The sequence below is a fragment of the Panthera uncia genome, assembly GCF_023721935.1.
Source record: "Panthera uncia isolate 11264 chromosome A1 unlocalized genomic scaffold, Puncia_PCG_1.0 HiC_scaffold_17, whole genome shotgun sequence".
Classification (NCBI taxonomy): domain Eukaryota; kingdom Metazoa; phylum Chordata; class Mammalia; order Carnivora; family Felidae; genus Panthera; species Panthera uncia.
The window spans coordinates 30,928,919-30,949,436 of NW_026057577.1; the positions used below are offsets into that span (position 1 = coordinate 30,928,919).

Here is a 20,518-nt window from a genome sequence, read left to right on the forward strand (position 1 = left end):
CTATCAAAAGTATCTTTACCTAGTCTTGTCCTAGTGGCATTTTCAGCAGCCACTACCTTTGCTGAGTACAGTGTGGGAATGTAAAGTAGCATGGAAATTTAAGAGAGGTTCTTTTTGGCACACAACATGAAGTAGTTATACATGGGGATGAGAGTCTTTTCATCTTCAGTTGTTTCTAATCCATCTTATTTTTTTTTAATGTGTATTTATTTATTTATTTTTGAGGGAGGTACACAGAAAGAGAGAGAATCTCCATGCAGCCAGTGCAGAGTCTAGCTTGGGGCTTGAACTCACAGACTGCGAGACCAAACTGAGCGGAAATCAAGAGCTGGTTGCTTACCGAATGAGCCACCCCAGTGCCCCTCTAATGCATCTTAGATGAATTAATTGTTCTCTTAACAGAGTACCAGTCTGCAATTGCAAAACACTTAGAATTGTTTCATTAACATTCCAAATACTTCTAGATAAAATCAATTTTCCTATTAGAAAACAAAAACCATACCCTAAACCTGTATTTTACCTTAGATAATGTTATCTTATGCACAAAACACATTCTTTTAAAACTTATAAAGACAATTTATTTCACATGCAGTTACTTAAACCCTTAGGAAGGTTTGTTTCTTTTATAGTAGAAGCATGTCTTTTACATTAAGATAGTGATTTGTCCTTTGAGGAACTTTATTTTACTAAAGTTCTTCTGCAGTTGGATTGTGACAAAGCTTTGGTTTGTTGGGATTATTTTTCAGCAGCCAATCAGCTAGCCAAATCTATGGAAAAAAGAAAAAAACTCTTAAGTTAATAAACATTTAATTATAAATACTATAAATAACAAATACTACAAATAGTATAAATATACTATATAAACATACACTACAAATAGTATAAATATGTACTATAGCAATTTATTTGTTGTTAAGTAGGCTTCACGCCCAGCGCAGAGTCCAACATGGGGTTCCAACTCACAACCATGAGATCAAGACCTGAGCAGAGATCAAGAGTCAGATGCTCTTTTGCTAAGTTTATTTATTTATTTTGAGAGAGAGAGAGAATAACCATGTGCACATGTGAATGGGGAAAGGGGCAGAGAGAGAGGGAGAGAGAGAATCCCAAGCAGGCTCTGCACTGTCAGCACAGAGCCCTACATAGGGCTGAAACTCATGAACCGTGAGATCATGACCTGAGCTGAAACCAAGAGCCAGATGCTTAAGCCAATGAGGCACCCAGGTGCCTCTATCAATTTAAAACCTAGTACTATATCAATTTAAAACCTAGCTTTCAAAATCACTCTAAGAATGAGAAAATGACTATTAAAAAATTAAAACACTAAGTTTTATATTATGCAAGATTATCAAGTAGAGATCCAAACTGGCAAAGAAGTAAAACTATTTCCTTTTACAGATGACATAATCCTATATATAGAAAATCCCAAAGAATCCACAAGAAAGTTACTACAACTAATACATGAATTTGGATTTGGTCATTATTGAATCCAGACAAGATGACTTCAAAGACCATGTTTAGTACATGGAACCAGAGGTATCTTTTTCTTTTCTTTACATTGTTCAGTAGTTTCAGGTTTCTTACTAAATAAACAGATGTTATTGTCACAATGAAAAGGAATTATTAAAGAAATAACCTAGGGGTGCCTAGGTGGCTCAGGTGGTTTGAGTGTTGGACTCTTAATTTTGGCTCAGGTCATGATCTCACAGTTCATGGGATAGACCCCCATCAGTCTCTGCGCTGCCAGCACGAATCCTGCTTGGGATTCTCTCTGTCCTTCTTTCTCTGCCCCTCTTCTGTGCACATGTGCATACACTCTCTCTCTTAAAATAAGTAAACATTTAAAAAAAGTAAAAAGTCCTGCCTAGGGGCATCTGGCTGGCGATAGAGTGTGTGACTCTTGATCTCAAGGGTCGTAAGTTCAAGCCCTACGTTGGATGTAGAGATTACTTAAAATAAGTAAATAAAATATAATAAAAAAAGAAATATCGTTTGTTTTTGGTAAAAGTGGCAAAATTAGTAGGAGAAATTAAATCTTTGTCTTCCAAAGGGGATTCCCTTTGAGAATGGTAACAGAGGCTAGAGATAACTATTTTATCAGGGCTGGTATTGAAATAACCTTCCCAGGGGCACCTGGGTGGCTCAGTCAGTTAAGTGTCTGACTTTGGCTCAGGTCATGATCTTGCACTCCATGAGTTTGAGCCCCGTGTCAACACAGAACCAGGAGCCTGCTTTGGATTCTGTCTCTGTCTCCCTCTGCCCCTCCCCCACTCATACTCTGTCTCTCACTCTCAAAAATAAAATATACATTAAAAATTTTTTTTTAATTTTTAAAAATGTTTTTATTTATTTTTGAGACACAGAGAGACAGAGCATGAGCAGGGGAGGGGCAGAGAGAGAGGGAGACACAGAATCTGAAGCAGGCTCCAGGCTCTGAGTTGTCAGCACAGAGCCTGATGCGGGACTCGAACTCACAAGCTGTGAGATCATGACTTAAGCTGAAGTCAGACTCCCAATGGACTGAGGCACCCAGGTGCTCCCCAAAATATTTTTTAAATAACCTTTCCTGAGTTGCCTGGAGGGCTCATTGGTAAGATCATGCCACTCTTGATCTTGGGGTTGTGAGTTCAAGCCCCACGTTGGGCACAGAGCTTACTTTAAAAAAATAAACACAGGGGTGCCTGGGTGGCTCAGTCGGTTAAGCGTCCGACTTCGGCTCAGGTCATGATTTTATAGTCTGTGAGTTCAAGCCCCGCGTCGGGCTCTGTGCTGACAGCTCAGAGCCTGGAGCCTGCTTCACATCCTGTGTCTTCCTTTCTCTCTGCCCCTTCCCTGCTCATGCTCTGTCTCTGTCTCAAAAATAAAATAAACATTAAAAAAAAATTAAAAATAAATAAACACAATAAAATAATCTTTCCTCATTATCTCTGAGTCTTCATATGAGTGAGAGTACCTGTAAAAGAAGGAACCAGGAAGACATTTGGCCCTTGACAAGCACCCTAGTTCCTCCTATCCAACCGTTCTTTCACCTGACTGAGCAGTAATGAAGTATCTAGGGATGTGAACAAATATAAATTTTCTAAGGGTGCCTGGGTGGCTCAGTTGGTCTGACTCTTAGTTTCAGCTCAGGTTATGATCTTAAAATTTATGGGTTTGATCAAGCCCTGGGTCAGGCTCCATGCTGACAGCACAGAGCCTGCTTGGGATTCTCTCTCCCTCTCTACTTCCCCCCACTAGCTCTGTCTCTCTTTCAAAATAAATAAATAAACATTAAAAACAAGTTTTCTATGAAAAAAAGTTAGATATCATTAAAAATAAAAATGTTGAGAGACATTTGGGTGGCTCAGTTGGTTAAGCATGGGACTCTTGATCTCAGCTCAGGTATCAATCTCAGGGTCATGAGTTCAAGTCCCGCGTTGGGCTCCCTGCTGGGCATGAAGCCTACTTTTAAAAAAATAATTTAAAAAATAATTTTGAATGTATTTAAATATATATCTAATTTTATCATTTGATTATATAAATCATACACAAAAACAATGCTCTGCAATTAAAGGATGCAGTATTGAAAATGTATTTAGAAACAATGTTTTTTCTTTGTTTTGTTGGAACAATTTTTTAAAAATTTTTGTATTATTTTTTTTAATGTTTATTTATTTCTGAGATACAGAGAGGCAGAGCATGAGTGGGGGAGCAGCAGAGAGAGAGGGAGACACAGAATCAGAAGCAGGCTCCAGGCTCTGAGCTGTCAGCACAGAGCCCAATGCGGGGCTCGAACTCACAAACCGTGAGATCATGACCTGAGCTGAAGTCAGTTGCTCAACCGACTGAGCCACCCAGGTGCCCCATTTTTTAAATTTTTTAATGTTTATTTATTCTTTAAATTTTTTAATGTTTATTTATTTATTTTTTGAGAGAGAGAGAGAGTGCAAGCAAGAGTGGGGGAGGAGCAGAGAAAGAGGGAGACACAGGATCGAAAGCAGGCTACAGGTTCCCAGCTGTCAGCAGAGAGCCTGATGCAGGGCTTGAACCCATGAACTGAGAGATCATGACCTGAGCAGAAGTCGGATGCATAACCGACTGAGCCACCTAGGCGCCCCTAAAAACAATATTTTTTAAGAAGTAAAACACAGTAAGAGAATAAGTAATCCAAAGTTATACATAAGGGAGTATCTAAAATGTATAAGAGATAGTTCTTAAAATGCTCATTCACTGTTTCAAAAAATTTAATGTTTAAAATATGAAAACTATAGACAATTTCTTTAGAGTGAATAAAAACATTTCTTACAAAAGGATCTGCTGGTTTCTCCTTACAAAGGGCTGTGAGTCCTTTAAGCAGAGTTGGTGTTACATATAAATTTAAATAGTCCTTAGCAGCTTGTCCAACTGGAATAGGCTCAATAATCACTGTAAACACAAATGTATTCCCATTAAAAATAATACAAATGATGAAATATTATATAATCATTACAAACGAAGAAATTTTAGTGGCATGATACTTACAAAGTTTTTTTTTAAAAAAAGGAAACAAAACTAGAATATAGCATACATAGTTTGTTCAAAAACACACAAGCACACACAGAGAAATAATAAGACTATATAAGACAGGCAAGAAACATATCAAAATGCTAGCAGTGATCATGTATAAAGTTCTGATTATGTTTTCTACTATATCCTTGCCTGCATTTCCATTTCCATATTTTTTATAGTAAATATCACAATGGACAATGTCATGAAAAAGAAAAATATGAATATCATGTAAAATCTAGGAGATTAATTAATTCCAACAATTAATTGCTGCCAAGAAAATGGCAGGCACTTTACAAAGTGGTATAGATATAACGTTGTACATGTATTTCTTGTTCATTTATAGACTACTGAATATACACATAAAATCTATTTGTGTCTATGTAATATATATTAACATTCCTGCTTATTTTTCAAGTTTTTAAATAAATTATATAACATATAGGAAAGTTTTAGTCTTTTTAGCTTTGTTTGAACACTATGTAGGTCAATCAGACTCGTAGTACCAAAGAATATATTTATACAAGGAAGAATGTAGTTTACAGTCTTAAGTCTTTTGAGGATGACCTCCATTAATGTGCAACTTTCAATAAAGATGGGGATGCAAAGCTACTGGTCTCACATGTTCAGATCTAAATCGTTACTGGCCCAAGGAAAAAGAGGGTGGGAAGACAGATTTCTGTGTGACTAGTATATGGGCTCAATCTCAATGAGAGATACAACTAACAACAGGAGAGTCCTTTGCCAGGATGGCAGGTAAAGCTAGAAAACATCACAAAGGATTGGAATAAAAAGTTCCTTTCCTATTAGTCTCATTATAGCACTCTTTTTTGTACTGATTGTTGTAATAATTTTTAGTTACATAAATATTTAAGTTTATTTTTGAAGTGGGGTGGGAGGTTACAAGAGCATATGTGTGTGCATAGGGGAGAGGCAGAGAGAGAGGGAGACAGAGAATCCCAAGCAGACTCCTCACTGTCAGTGTAGAGCCTGACATGGGGCTTGAACTCACACACCGTGAGATTATGAGATTATGACCAGAGCCAAAATCAAGAGCTGGAGTGAATGAGTCACCCAGGTCCCCCTCCCCAGTGATTAATTATGTTTTAACACTTTTTCATGTGCTTATCAGCCAATCATATATCTTTTGTGAAATGTTTATTCAAATCTTTTACGTGTTTTTTTTTTAATTTTTAAGGTTTTATTATTTATTTGTTTATTTTAGAGAGAGCAAGAGCATGCACATTTAGGGGAGTGGAGCAGTGGGGAAGAGAGAACCTCAAGCAGGCTCCAGGTTCAGCACAGAGCCTGATGTGGGGCTGGACCTCATGACCCTGAACTGAAATCAATAGTTGGATGCTCAACTGCCTGAGCCACCCAGGCGCCCCTGAAAGGTTTTATTTTTAAGTACTCTCCACACCCAATGTGGGGCTTGAACTCACAATGCTGAGGTCAAGAGTCACATGCTCTACTGACTAAGCCAGTCAGGTGCCTCTGCCTGATTTTTAATTGCCTGCCTTCTTTTTACTGAATTGTAAGAGTTCTTCATAAATTCTAGATACAAGTCTTTTATTTCATAAGATTTGCAAATATTTCTTATCACACTCTGTGGCTAATCTTCCCAATACTTTTAATGATGGCTTTTGAAACATAAAAGCTTTTAATTTTGATGTAGTCTAATTTATCAGTATTGTCTTTTATGGATCATGTTTTGAGGTCATACGCAAAAATCCTTTGTCCAACTCAAGGTCATGAAGATTTTCCATGTTTTCTTCTAGATATTTTTAGCCCTTATGCTTAGGTCTATGATCCATTGTTGTTAAGTTTTCTAATTGGTAAGAAAAGAGGATCTGAGTTCTTTCTCTTTTTTGGCATGAGGATATTCAGTTATCTTATCATCATTTGTTGAAAAAGACTATCTTTTCCCTGTCAAATTGTCTAGGCACTTTTGTTGAAAGTCAATCGACCATAAACGTATTTATGTAAGTATTTATTCCTAGATTCTTAATTCTGTTTCATTGATTAATATGACTCATACAATACTGTCTTAGTTACTGTGGTCTCATAGTAAGTTTTGTTTTTTTTTTAAGTTTATTTATTTATTTTGAGAGAGAGAGAGAACAGGGGACAGGCAGAGAGAGAAGGAGAGTGAATCCCAAAAATTTCTGCACTGACAACGCAGAGCCCAATGTGGAGTTGGAACCCCTGAACTGTGAGATCAAGACCTGAGCCAAAATCAAGAGTCCAACGCCTAATTTGACTGAGCCACCCTCATAGTAAGTTTTGAAATCAGGTTAGTGGAAGTTATCAAACTTTGTTCTTTTTGAAAATTGTTTTAGCTTGTCTAGATCTTTTGCAATTACATATACATTTTTTAATGTTTATTTATTTCTGAGACAGAGAGAGAGCATGAGTGGGGGAGGGGCAGAGAGAGAGGGGGACACAGAATCCAAAGCAGGCTCCAGGCTCTGAGCTGTCAGCACAGAACCCGATGCGGGACTCAAACTCAAAGATTGTGAGATCATGATCTGAGCCAAGGTCAGACACTCAACCGACTGAGCCACCCAGGTGCCCACAATTACATATACATTTTAAAGTCAGCTTATCAACTTCTACATAAAAGAATGCATGGATTTTGACAGGGATTGCATTAATTGATCAATTTGGAGAGAAATGCCATCTTGACAACATTGACTCTTCTGATACATCAACGTGTGAGGTCTATTCATCTTAGATAGTCTTTGATTTCTTTCAGTAATGTTTTGTGCTTTTCATTGTACAAGAATTGTACTTCTTTTGTTAAGCTTATTCCTAAGTATTTTATTATTTATTTAATTCCAGTATAATTAATATACAGTGTATTATATTAGTTTCAGGTGTACAATATAGTGATTCAACAATTCTATATACTACTCAGTGTTCATCAAAAGAAGTGTACTCTTAATCCCCACCACCTATTTCACCCAACACCCCACCCAGCTACCCTCTGGTAACCATCAGTTTCTTCTTTTTTTTTTGGTGTTGTTCTCTATTTTTAAGAGTCTAATTTTTTTGGTCTCTTTTTTTCTTTGTTCATTTTGTTTTGTAAATCCCACCTATGAGTGAAATAGTATTTTATTATTTTTGATGCTATTGTGAATGAAATTATTTCCTTAACTTTAGTTTTGGATTGTTCCTACCTCATCTATTTTTGCTGACCATTTATTATTTCTCTCTAGCAACTAGGGCCGGATGGATTAATGTGAAAATAAAGAATCTTTTCATGTTTCTTACAGAGATGAACCTTCATTGAACTTTTTGAAGCTTTCTAATAATATTTATAGTTTATACACTGCATTGCATATTTATTTTTATAGATTTTTAATATGTGATCATTTTGAGAGCAGGGACATATTCATCTTTGTATTTCTGGCACATAGTAGGTAATACAATAAATTTGTTGAAGCAATGGAATGTAACAAAACTTTGAGTTAGCCGTCTCAAATCAAGGGAAGCAAACTATATTTTTCAAAGGTTAGGAACATGTCTTTGAATATCTTTATAACTTGCTTGAGTGACTCATCATACTGAGTTTTGCACATAGTTCTTTTCATTTTTTTTAATGTTTATTTTATTTATCTTGAGAGAGCATGTAAGCAGGGGAGGAGCAGAAAGAGAGGGAGAGAGAGAGAACCCCAAGCAGGCTCCACACTGTGGTGCAGAGCCCAATGTGAGACCCAAACCCACAAACCACAATATCACGACCTGAGCCCAAACCAAGAGCCAGATGCTTAACTGACTGAGTCACCTAGGCATCCCCCTGCACATAGTTCTTGAGTGACTGGTAAGCAAGAGGGAGCTCATATCCCTAATTGAGAATTTACTCCAGAGAGCTTCACATTCTCACAGCAAAAGATCTGAAACACGGTAGGTAATTAATCTTTATATTTATCCTGCAACAGCTGCTTCTCAAATGTCTGACTTTATCTCATAAACTCATGTCTAGAGGCCTAATTAATGGTAAAATCAAAAGCAATCTAAAATAACAATTGAGGAATATAATCCTATGAGTAAGAAGAGCTTTCAAAAAAAGGACTAGAAAAAACAAAACAATAATAGGAGTTAATATTTGAGCACAGAAGCACAAAACATTATAAGAATTTTATATATATGTATACATTTAACCCTAACAATATCCCTATTAGGTAGGAAGGTACTAATCTATTTGCATTTGACTGATGAGAAAAGAAAGACTCACAGAGAGGTTAGATGTCTGGAGCCAGAAGAAAATTCTAATTCGTTAGTACCTAGACTAAATCTAAGTACTATCACATTAAAAAGACATTTCATGGGGGCACCAGTTGGCTCAATCATCAGAACATGTGACTCTTGACCTCAGGGTCGTGAGTTTAAGCCCCACAATGGACATGAAACCTACTTAAAAAAATAAAGGGGGGCGGGGTGTGGGTGGCTCAGTCAGTTCAGTGTCTGACTTCAGCTCAGGTCATGATCTCGCGGTTCTTGAAATCGAGACCCATATTGGGGTCTGTGCTGACAGCTCAGAGCCTGGAGCCTGTTTCAGATTCTGTGTCTCCCTTTCTCTCTGCCTCTCCCCTGATTGCTCTTACTCTGTGTCTCTGTCTCTCTCCTCAAAAATAAATAAACATTTTTAAAAATTTGAAAAAAAGACATTTCATGTTTGAGATATAATTCAAAACAATATAGAAGATTGAGAAGTAGAAGCAGAGGTTATAGATGAAATAAGACTGACCAAAATTATTTAAATTGGGTGATAGTTTCATTAAGGGTTTATTATACTATTCTGTCTACTGTTGGTTATGTTTGGAGTTTTCTACAATAAACAATTTCAAAAAGATACCCTAATGGAAAGGTTATGTGACAGAAATTAGTAAGAGTAAAATATATACAAATCCTTTTGGGTACAAATATCTATAAACAGGTGTTGTGGGGTGTCTGGCTGGCTCAGTTGGGCCCCGTATTGGGCGTAGAGATTGCTTAAAAATAAAAAAGTAAAACAAAACAAAACAAAACAAACAAAAAAACACACCAGGTTTTGTTTAAGAATCAAGACTTTTAAAGTTCCAAGAGAGTTTTCAGTTTTCTTTGAATAAATCCTCCATAGAAAATACTGAGGAATAAGTCTAAATGACTTAAAAAAAAAAAAATAGGCCAAAAAATATTCTATGCTTCTCAATGCTGTAAGTTTTTTAAATGTTTATTTATTTTTGAGAAAGAGAGAGCTCACACAAGCAGGGGAGGGTCAGAGAGAATGGGAAACAGAGGATCTGAAGTGGGCTCTTCACTGACAGCAGAGAGCCCAATGCAGGGGCCAGGGGCTCGAAGACACCAACCGTGAGATCATGACCTGACCTGAAGTGGGATGCTCAATTGACTGAGCTACTCAGGCACTCAAATGCTTTACATTAAAAAAAAGATGTTTATTTATTTTGAGAGAGAGAGAGAGAGAGAGAGCGAGCACGCAAATTTTCTTCCTGATCTAAAAATATTACTGAAATAAACTAAAAACCTCAATGCTGTTCTTTATTATGCCCATTTCTAAAAGGTTTACAATGTCCATAACAGGATGGAAAAAAAAAAAAAAATGAGCCTGAGAACTATTAATTTCACAACTGCACGAGTATTCATTAGGCAACCAGTAGAGAAAATGTTACATCTATCCTAATTTCCAAGGGAGATTCTTTTTTTCATGTGTAACAAACTTTACTGACTCATTAGGGATAACTTACGGAATTGCAACAAAGGAGAAGAAAAACCCTAAATAGGGCTAGTCTAAGAGAAAAGATAAAAAAAGCAAACCCTTCTCAAAAGATTCCCTAGAGGGCACAATTTAGTTATGAGGGAAATAGTGACTTTTCCATTTTTGGCTTCAGATTTTTAAGTAACTATAACTTGAAAATATGACAAAATATATTGGAGAAAACCCCTGCTATTTTTCTTTCCAGCTATATCACCCAAATAAAAGAAAAAGCAAACAATAGGAACATGCAATACTCATCGATAACTCACCTTCAGGAAACATGAATCGAATTTCTCTTTCTGCTGCAGCAAAGTCATTACTCCCATGAAGTGCATTCCTTAGGTCATCTGTGCCATAAATTGCCCTTAGACTAAAAGCAAGTTAGAGATGATAACCATCCAATGTGATATCCTTTCCCTACTCTTTACATATGCATTCTGCTCAGGAAATTTACAGAAGCATTGCCACTTCTCACATATATGTAAGTTTTAATCTATTTTGATTTTAAGCCTAAATCTATCTAGATGAGGGTCAAATATATTTAAATCTGCAGGAGAGATACACTGGGAAAATAGGAGTTCTCTGGGTTAAGAGGTGGTGTTTTGTGAGAAGTGAAAAGGCAATGCATATTCAAAAGTGCAAGAATTCAATGTCCTCAAGTTCCCAAACTTTAATGATAATGCTGAAAATCTGGTTTTATGGCCCTTTATTACCAATATTATTTTAAAAAGCCATGCCAATTTTCCTATGAAAAAATCCCACTTCAGTGGCGGTTTGATTCAAGGATGAGAGAAGAATGAGGCTAATCAACCATAAATCAAACATTCCCTGAGGCCTTTTGTGGCATTTAGTGTTAACACAGACATTTAAATAGCTACAGTGTAAAACTGACCCCCCTACCCCAACTAAAATACCAAAAAGTTGATTTAGGAAAACTTTCAAATGCAAAGACACTTCTATTATAATGAAATCAGTTTTTTGTTGTTGTTGTTTTTGTTTTTGTTGGACTCCTTTTTTCCCCCTAGGAAAGTTACCTGTCTGGGTGTGTCTCCTTAGCTACTAAGGTATTACTTGGTCCCAAAAGTTCTTTCCAGTAAGAGATGGCTTTATGTCTAGCTAATATCATGGCAACAAGTGGTCCAGAACTCATATAAGCTGTCAAATTGGGGAAAAACATTTTCCCATACTGTTCCACATAAAAGTTACTACAGTGCTCAGGGCTGAGATGTAGTTTTCTTCTCTATAAGAAAAACAAAGTCAACAAAAGTATTTAAAATGACAATTCAATAATAACTCATTGTCATTAGTAACTTGAAATTAATACTAATCTCATTACAAATTTGAGATTTTTGTATTATGAAGAAAGGGAGAGGGAAGAAAGTTAAATGTAGGCTATAAATAAAATTCTATAAGTTATTTAACCAACGCTTGCTCACTGTTGATATGAATGTAAACTGGCAAAACCACTTGGAAAACAGTATGGAGGTCCATCAAAATATTAAAAATAAAACTACCATATGACCCAGATCAAGATGTCATATGGATCAAGGATGTGTATGTATGTTTGCATATATATTGTATATACACTTAAAAAATATATATATATAATGGAATATTAATCAGCCTTGAAAGGAATGAGATCTTGCCATTCATGACAACGTGGATGGACCTAAAGGGTATTATGCTAAGTGAAACAAGTTTGAGAAAGACAGATACCATGATTTCACTTACATGTGGAATCCAATAAAACAAACGAATAAACAAACAATAACAGACTCTTAAATACAGAGAATAAACTGGTAGTTGCCAGGGGGTTGGGAGGGATGAGCAAAACAGATGAAGGGAATTAAGAGGTAGGAACTTCTAGTTACAAAATAAATCACAGAGATGAAAAGTACAGCATAGGGAAGAGAGTCAGTAAAATTGTAATAACCTGGTATGGTGACAGATGGTGACCACATTTACTGTGGTAAGCTCTGAGGGATGTACAGAATTGTCAAATCAGTATGTTGTACACCTGAAACTAATATAACATTGTATATTAATTATACTTAAATAAAAAAGAGCTATTTAACCTAAGAAAAACTATTCCTATTTGGCAGTCTCCTTCAATATATGGTTTGTTAATGATGAATTCAGCTTATCTCCTTAAAGTAAAAAGACTACTATCACCAATATTTTGTTAATATATACTTTGTATACATTGAAGTAACAAAATTAGATTTTAGAACATTCCAAATTCATCTTTTACCTATTTGTGTGATATTTTCTTATTTATTGTGAAACTTTCCTACATTATTTTAGGGAGCTGGTCTCATTATGGAACTTAGAAATAACACCCAGTATAATGACGCTATAAACAAGTTTTTCTCTTGAATGTGAAAATTGTGTATTTATTCTGGTTCTGCCATAAATATGTAGATTGATTGTGATGTTAAGAAAAAATAGTTGGTATTAAGTGTCTCAATTTGAAAGAATATAAATTGTTGAGGGCAAATAAACATTATTTTCTTCACAAATGAGACTATATGAATGAATCAGTAAAAATATCATAGAAGTCAGCCATTCTTCTGACTGGAGATCATCCTTCTCTAAAAGCAGCTATTTGAATGCTTTTTAAAAATCATCCACTAACGGGGCACACGGGTGGCTCAGTGGGTTGGGCATCCGACTCTTAGTTTCAGCTCAGGTCATGATCTCGTGGTTTGGGAGTTCAAGCCTTGCATCCGCACGGAGTCTGCTTGGAATGCTCTCTTTCTCCCTGCCTCTCCCCTGCTCATGCTCTCTCTCTCTCTCTCTCTCTCAAAAATAAATAAATAAACTTTAAAAAAATCATCCAATACTACTGTTTCTCAGTTCCACTAAAGGTGGATCATGAAGGAAAAGACTCAAAATATAAAAGAGGGATTCAAAGCCCTCATTAAGGAAAACTTCTGGCTAGAATAAAGATGACCAGAATGTGAATAAATCACTAGGTCAAAGCTACAAATCTCCATATTTAAGGCAGAGAGCTATCTTTCTAAAGTTGGTTAGATGTTCCTAAGAGTATAGTGTGAAATTTACCAAGTGATCTCTTAAAACTTCTAATACTATCATGTATCCTCAGGTTTCAGAAACTTGGCCAAACTGCCTAAAGCAAGAAATGGGAAGATGCTTACCTAGGTGGGTCAGCATTGCTGTAAACAGGCTCTACTGACAAACTTAACATTCTCACCAGCCAAGGATCAGCTACCACAAAACAGGTGCTTGGATCTGTTCTCATACTGAAATTCATATAGTCAAGAAAAAGAAACTCGAGAAATTATAAAACCGCCTGATTTAATATAATCCTTGATTCTTTATTTAAAATAAAGATGTGTCAGTATTTGTGATTCTTATGCATATTGGTATGGGGGGTTTGTTGTTGAGTTAAAAATAAAAATTTGATCTGTTAAAATGTAAGCCCTTGTCACACACCCCTTAACAACCAAGGGAACCCACCTTCTGCAGGTGTGCCACCTAATGCAGCATACTTACAAAAATTAAGAGCTCCTTTTATTTTTTTAAGTTTATTTATTTTGTGAGAGAGGTGGGGGAGGGGCAGAGAGAGAGGGAGAGAGGAGAGAAATCCAACCAGGCTTTGCATACTCAGGGCAGAGCTCCATGTGGGGATCAAACGCAGGAACTGAGAGATCATAACCTAAGCCAAAATCAAGAGTCAGAAGCTTAACCGACTTAACCACCCAGGCACTCCAAGAGCTTTTTTTAAACTAAAATTGGGGGGGGGGGGGCACCTGGGTGGTTCAGTCGGTTAAACATCCGACTTTGGCTCAGGTCATGATCTCACGGTTTGTGAGTTCAAGCCTCACATTAAGCTTGCTGCTGTCAGCATGGAGCCTACTCCGGATCCTATGTCCATCCCCAACTTGTGCGCCCTCTTTCTCAAAAAATAAAGTGAAATTAATACTGAATCAGTAATTATATTGGTTGATTTAAAATTACATCGGGGCACCTGGTTGGCTTGGTCGGTGAAACATGCAACTCTTGGTCTTGGGGTTGTGAGGGTAAATATTTTCACAAAGAGAAGTAGTATTAAATGATATCAAAAAAGGAACCATTAGTTTCTAAAAGAAGAAAGACTGCCACCTACTGAAAGGATACATCATTTTTCAGAAGGTTTTCCCTAGATGGGACAAGAAAGCCTCAAGTTCAATGGACTCCCAACTACAATAAAGCCTGCTTTAAAAGCATACAATACAAAGAATAAATACTATACAACTCTACTTACATGACACATCTAGAAAAGTCAAAGTCGGAGGACAGAAAAACACAGAATAGTGGTTACCAGAGGCTGAAAAGAGGGGTAAACGGAATGAGTGATTAATAAGCACTCTCAGTTTCAGTTGACAAAAATTCTGGAGATGGATAGTGGTGATGGCTGCACAACAAAGGGAATGTACTTAATGGTACTGAACTGTACACCTAAAAATGGTGAAAATAGTAAATTTTATGTTGTGTATATCTTATCACAATTAAAACAAACAAAACAAAGCATACAATATACCAAGGCCTTCTTTGCTATGAAATTTACTGCTGATTAGGGAAAGTGTTAAATATTACCATTCACACTAATTTTTCATTCATAATTTAATTCATACTTAAATTTTCACTAATTATTTTTACTAAAATTTTTTTTGTTTACTTTTGAGAGAAACAGAGACAGAGTATGAGTGGGGGAGGCACAGAGATAGAGGGTGACAAAGAATCTGAAGTAGGTTCTAGGCTCTGAGCTGATGCTTAACTGACTGAATCACCCAGGCACTGCCCTGGGTAACCGTTTTTTTTATTTTTTTTTATTTTTTTTTATTTTTGGGACAGAGAGAGACAGAGCATGAACGGGGGAGGGGCAGAGAGAGAGGGAGACACAGAATCGGAAACAGGCTCCAGGCTCCGAGCCATCAGCCCAGAGCCTGACGCGGGGCTCGAACTCACAGACCGCGAGATCGTGACCTGGCTGAAGTCGGACGCTTAACCGACTGTGCCACCCAGGCGCCCCTGGGTAACCGTTTTTAATCTCCTAGTGTTTCATTTGCAAATATTGGCAAACATGAATACATATTACTTTTTCTCTTTCTACCACACAAGATTTTTATACACTGCTCTGCATCTTATTTTTTCCATAGCAGGACAGAAACAGGTTCCTCTTTTTTCATTTTACAATTAGCTGCATTGTATTCAATTTGGTGGTTTCACCAGAGTTTACTTAACCAATTCTTTTTCTAAAGACTTTTTTCTTTTTTTTTCATTTTTTAAAATTTACATCCAAATTAGTTAGCATATAGTACAACAATTTCAAGAGTAGATTCCTTAGTGCCCCTTACCCATTTAGCCCATCCCCCCTCCCACAACTCCTCCCATAACCCTCAGTTTGTTCTCCATATTTATGAGTCTCTTCTGTTTTGTCCCCCTCCCTGTTTTTATATTATTTTTGTTTCCCTTCCCTTATGTTCATTTGTTTTATCTCTTAAAGTCCTCATATGAGTGAAGTCATATGATTTTTGTCTTTCTCTAATTTCACTTAGCATTATACCCTCCAGTTCCATCCACGTAGGTGTAAATGGCAAGATTTCACTCTTTTTGATTGCCGAGTAATATTCCAGTGTATAGATATACCGCATCTTCTTTATCCATTCATCTATCGATGGACATTTGGGCTCTTTCCATACTTTGACTATTGTTGATAGTGCTGCTATAAACAAGGGGGAGCATGTGTCCCTTTGAAACAGCACACCTGTATCCTGTGGATAAATGCCTAGTAGTGCAATTGCTGGGTCGCAGGGTAGTTCTATTTTTAGTTTTTTGAGGAAACTCCATACTGTTTTCCAGAGTGGCCGCACCAGCTTGCATTCCCATTTTTGAAAAAAATTTTTAATGTTTATTTATTTTTTGAGAGAGAGAGAGAGAGAGAATGAGAGCATGAGTGGGGGAGGGGCAGAGAGCAGGGGAGACACAGAATCTGAAGAAGGCTCCAGGCTCCAAGTTGTCAGCACAGAGCCTGATGCAGGGCTTGAACCCATGAACCGTGAGATCATGACATGAGCGGAAGTCAGACACGTAACCAACTAAGCCACCCAGATGCCCCTCTAAATACTTTAAGTAATCTGTATATCCAACTGGGATTCGAACTCACAACCCTGAGATCAAGAGTAGCATGCTCTACAGACTGAGCCAGCCAGATGCCCCTATTTAACCAATTTTCTAATGCTAGGTTATTTTTAATCTTTTGCTGGAAAATAAACAATACCACAAAAAATAACTTGTATACATATAATGTCATATTAATACATGGGTCACAGGAGGGATCCCCAGCATTAGAAGTGCTGAGTCAAAGGGTACATGCATCTGTAATATTGATAGATAACTGCAAGGTTCCCTTCTATAGCGGTTGTGCCATTTACTTTTATATTTTTGCCAGATGGTATTTCAGAGCTGTTTTCATTTGCTTTTTCCTTGTTAGAGATTGGTCATTTTTTCATATGTTTAAGATGCATTTGTTTTTCTTTTTCTGTGATCATCCACATGATCTATCCTTTTTTCTTTTAAAGTTTATTTTTGAGAGAGAGAGAGCACCAGTTAGTGAGGGGCAGAGAGAGAGTGAGAGAGAATCCTATGCAGGCTGCACACTGACAGTGCCCGATGAGGAGCCTGAGCTCACCTAAAGCAGGGCTTGAACTCACAAACTGTGCGATCATGACTTGAGCCAAAGTCAGACACTCAACTGACTGAGCCACCCAGGCACCCCAACATTTCTGCCCATTTCCAACTGAATTTTTATCTTTTCCTAGGAACTCTTTATGTATTAAGGAGATTAGCCCTTTGCCTATCATGAATTGCAAATCTTTTTTCCAAGTTTGTTATTTGCTTTTCACTTTGTTTATAATGTTTACTTAGCTATGTAGAAGTTTCTTATGTTTATAGTTGTATCAATCTTTTCTTTTATGGCTCCTAGACAAGACACCACAGTAAAAAAATAAATAAATAAATAAAAATAAGGCTGTCCTACTCCAAGAACAAAAAGAAACTTAAGCATCTTTTTTTCTACAGTTTATATGTTTAATATTAATATTTATTTTTTTAATGTTTTTATTTATTTTTGAGAGAGAGAAAGCATGAGTAGGGGAGGGGCAGAGAAAGAGAGAGGGAGACATAGAATCTGAAGCAGGCTCCAGGCTCTTAGCTGTCAGCACAGAGCCTGACTCAGGGCTAGAGCTCACGAGGCAAGAGATCATGATGTGAGCTGAAGTCAGATGCTTAACTGAGTCACCCAGGCAACCCTATGCTTAATTTTTAAATATTTAAATCTTAAATCCATTTGGAGTTTACCCTGGTATACACAGTATAATATTTGAATCCAACTTTTTTTTAACGGTTACCGAATTTTCCTAACATTTATTAAAAAGTTCTTAACTTGAGTCTTTTAAATATATTAAATATTTTATTATACATTCCTGCACTTTTTCCTTATACTTTCTTGTACCATTCCTACCCTGAACCTCTACGTATCCTCCTAAGCTTATCTGAAATTCCTCATCTTTCCTGAGGACTGAAATTTTCTTTTTTCTTTCATAAAACACTGACAAAACAGACAATATGACACTGTAGAAATAAAAGAAAATTTAAAAATCCTGGAATTTTAAGTAGGGATGGTACAGAAAGGATTACTTAAAATATCCTGGGGCACCTGGGTAACTCAATTGATTGAGTGTCTGGCTCTTGATTTTGGCTCAGGTTATGATCTCACCACTGGTGAGATGGAGTCTTGCACCAGGCTGTGTACAGAGCCTGCTTGTGATTCTCTGTCTCCCTCTCTCAAAAACAAATATTTTTAAAAATCCCATTATATTTGATGATAATCTTTTTTTTTTAAGTTTATTTATTTATTTTTAGAGAGAGAGGAAGAGAGAGCATGAGTGGGGGAGGTGCAGAGAGAGGGAGGATCTTGGGATCCACACTGTCAGCATGGAGACCAATGGAGGGCTTGAGCCCACAAACTGTGAAATCATGACCTGAGCCGAAATCAAGAGCTGGACATTAATCGACTGAGCCACCCAGGCACCCTTAATGATAATCTTTAACAACACTCCTTTTACATACATTCTCAAACCTCTAACAACTGCAGAATAAGTGTAAGGCTTAACACTTTAAATGTCTGTAATAATTGAAAAAGAAAATACCAACAGTCCATCAATTGAGGAACAAGTAAATAAAGTGTGGTTCACTCACACAGGGGAGTATTACACAGAAGTTAGGAAGAATGAGAGATTCAGATGTAATAACATGGAATGCTACCTAAGCAACTTTGTCAAGGGAAGAGAATTGTACTATCTTATGGAGGGAAATGTTTGTAAATGCATTGAAAAATTCTGAAAGGACAGAAAGCTTTAAGTAGTTGCCTTTCCCTGGAAACTGAAACTTGGGTGGGAGAGGAAGGTGGAGGAAAAAGGAATTTTAATTCTCATTTTAGATCCTTTTGAGGTGTGAAAAGCTTTTTAAAACACATATAACTTTTATACTTAAAATAAATGTTAAATTTAAAGCTAAATACTAGCAACTAAACAGGTTAACATGTTTACATAAACATTTAAAAAAGAAAAAAGGAAAGAGAAGAAAAAAACAAGATCATTATGCCCAGAAGTTACCTGAACAATGGTGAATCCAGATCTGAGAATAATATCTTGTATCTCCTCCTCTTTGTCAACAATATCCGGTTTGATAATAGCCAGAGTTTTTTCTACATATATCTGAGGTGGGGGCATTGATATCTGCATTCTGCCTTTTCGATGTAAATTTAGGAGACTCTCCACAGGAATCAACTGCAATGACAGGCATCAACCCCACCCCAAATTTAATGTAATTGTGACTAAGAACAGAGTTATTAGGCGCTTGATTTTATTAACTTATAAAATTAGAAACTGCGGAGTCTTTTTCTATTAGCAGTGTCTTGATAATATGCTATGAGGTGGCAGGGAGCCTGGCTGGTTCAGTTCCAGGAGCATGAGACTCTTGATTTCTGGGTGGTGGGTTTGAGCCTCAGGTAGGGTATAGAGATTAAACTAAACTAAAACAAACACCATTTCTCCTCTATGTCTAATTCATGCCCTTGGTTTTCCTAAGCGCTTTCCTTGAGGGGGAGAGGCAAGGGGCAGTCTGAAGGCCTGGGCCTGGCTCAGACTCTCAGGCTTGCAGGTGAAAACTCTGTTGGCCACTCTGCAGCAACTCTCTACTCTAGGGACAGGTAAGCCGCTTCGTTCCCACCCCTCCTGGAAGACCACACGTAAGGTTTGGCCTGGGTAGAAACCAGGATCGCCAAATTGCAGTGCATTTCCAAAGTGTACTGCAGATTCTGAGCAAGGACCTCATCTATGCACTCACCCTAGTGCCTGCTCCTCTAGTGCCACCGTAGCTTGTTGCTAGGAGACCTGAAGCACAGTTCAGGGATGGTGGCTGCACAGGGCCAATCCAGCAGAGGGCCAATCCAGCAGAGTGCATCACAGGCTCTGGCTGGTTTCCTTTCTTTCTTTCTTTTTTTTAATTTTAGTATTTTTTAAATACGAAATTTATTGTCAAATTGGTTTCCATACAACACCCAGTGCTCATTCCAACAGGTGCCCTCAATACCCATCACCCATCTTCCCCTCCCTCCCACCCCCCATCAACCCTAAGTTTGTTCTCAGTTTTTAAGAGTCTCTTATGTTTTGGCTCCCTCCCTCTCTAACCTTTTTTTTTTTCCTTCCCCATGGTCTTCGGTTAAAAGTTTCTCAGGAACCACATAAGAGTGAAAACATATGGTATCTGTCTTTCTCTGTAGGACTTATTTCACTTAGCATAACATTCTCCAGTTCCATCCACGTTGCTACAAAAGGCCCTATTTCATTCTTTCTCATTGCCACGTAGTATTCCATTGTGTATATAAACCACAGTTTCTTTATCCGTTTATCAGTTGATGGACATTTAGACTCTTCCCATAATTTGGCTATTGTTGAAAGTGCTGCTATAAACATTGGGGTACAAGTGCCCCTATGTATCAGCACTCCTGTATCCCTTGGGTAAATTCCTAGCAGTGCTATTGCTGGGTCATAGGGTAGATCTATTTTTAATTTTTTGAGGAACCTCCACACTTTCCAGAGCGGCTGCACCAGTTTGCATTCCCACCAACAGTGCAAGAGGGTTCCCGTTTCTCCACATCCTTGCCAGCAT

General features: G+C 37.3%; 1 protein-coding gene across 1 annotated transcript; it reads right to left on the reverse strand.

The window, feature by feature from the left end:
- Positions 1 to 531: 531 nt before the first annotated feature.
- NME5 (NME/NM23 family member 5) lies at positions 532 to 19,765 on the reverse strand. Its single transcript, XM_049649254.1, has 6 exons — positions 19,694 to 19,765; positions 18,961 to 19,134; positions 11,317 to 11,522; positions 10,552 to 10,652; positions 4,286 to 4,404; positions 532 to 767 (listed from the first exon to the last, which is right to left on the reverse strand). Exons 2-6 carry the CDS (start codon positions 19,087 to 19,089, stop codon positions 687 to 689), a joined length of 636 nt encoding a protein of 211 aa, XP_049505211.1. The 5' UTR covers positions 19,090 to 19,134; positions 19,694 to 19,765; the 3' UTR covers positions 532 to 686.
- Between the last annotated feature and the right edge of the window lie 753 nt (positions 19,766 to 20,518).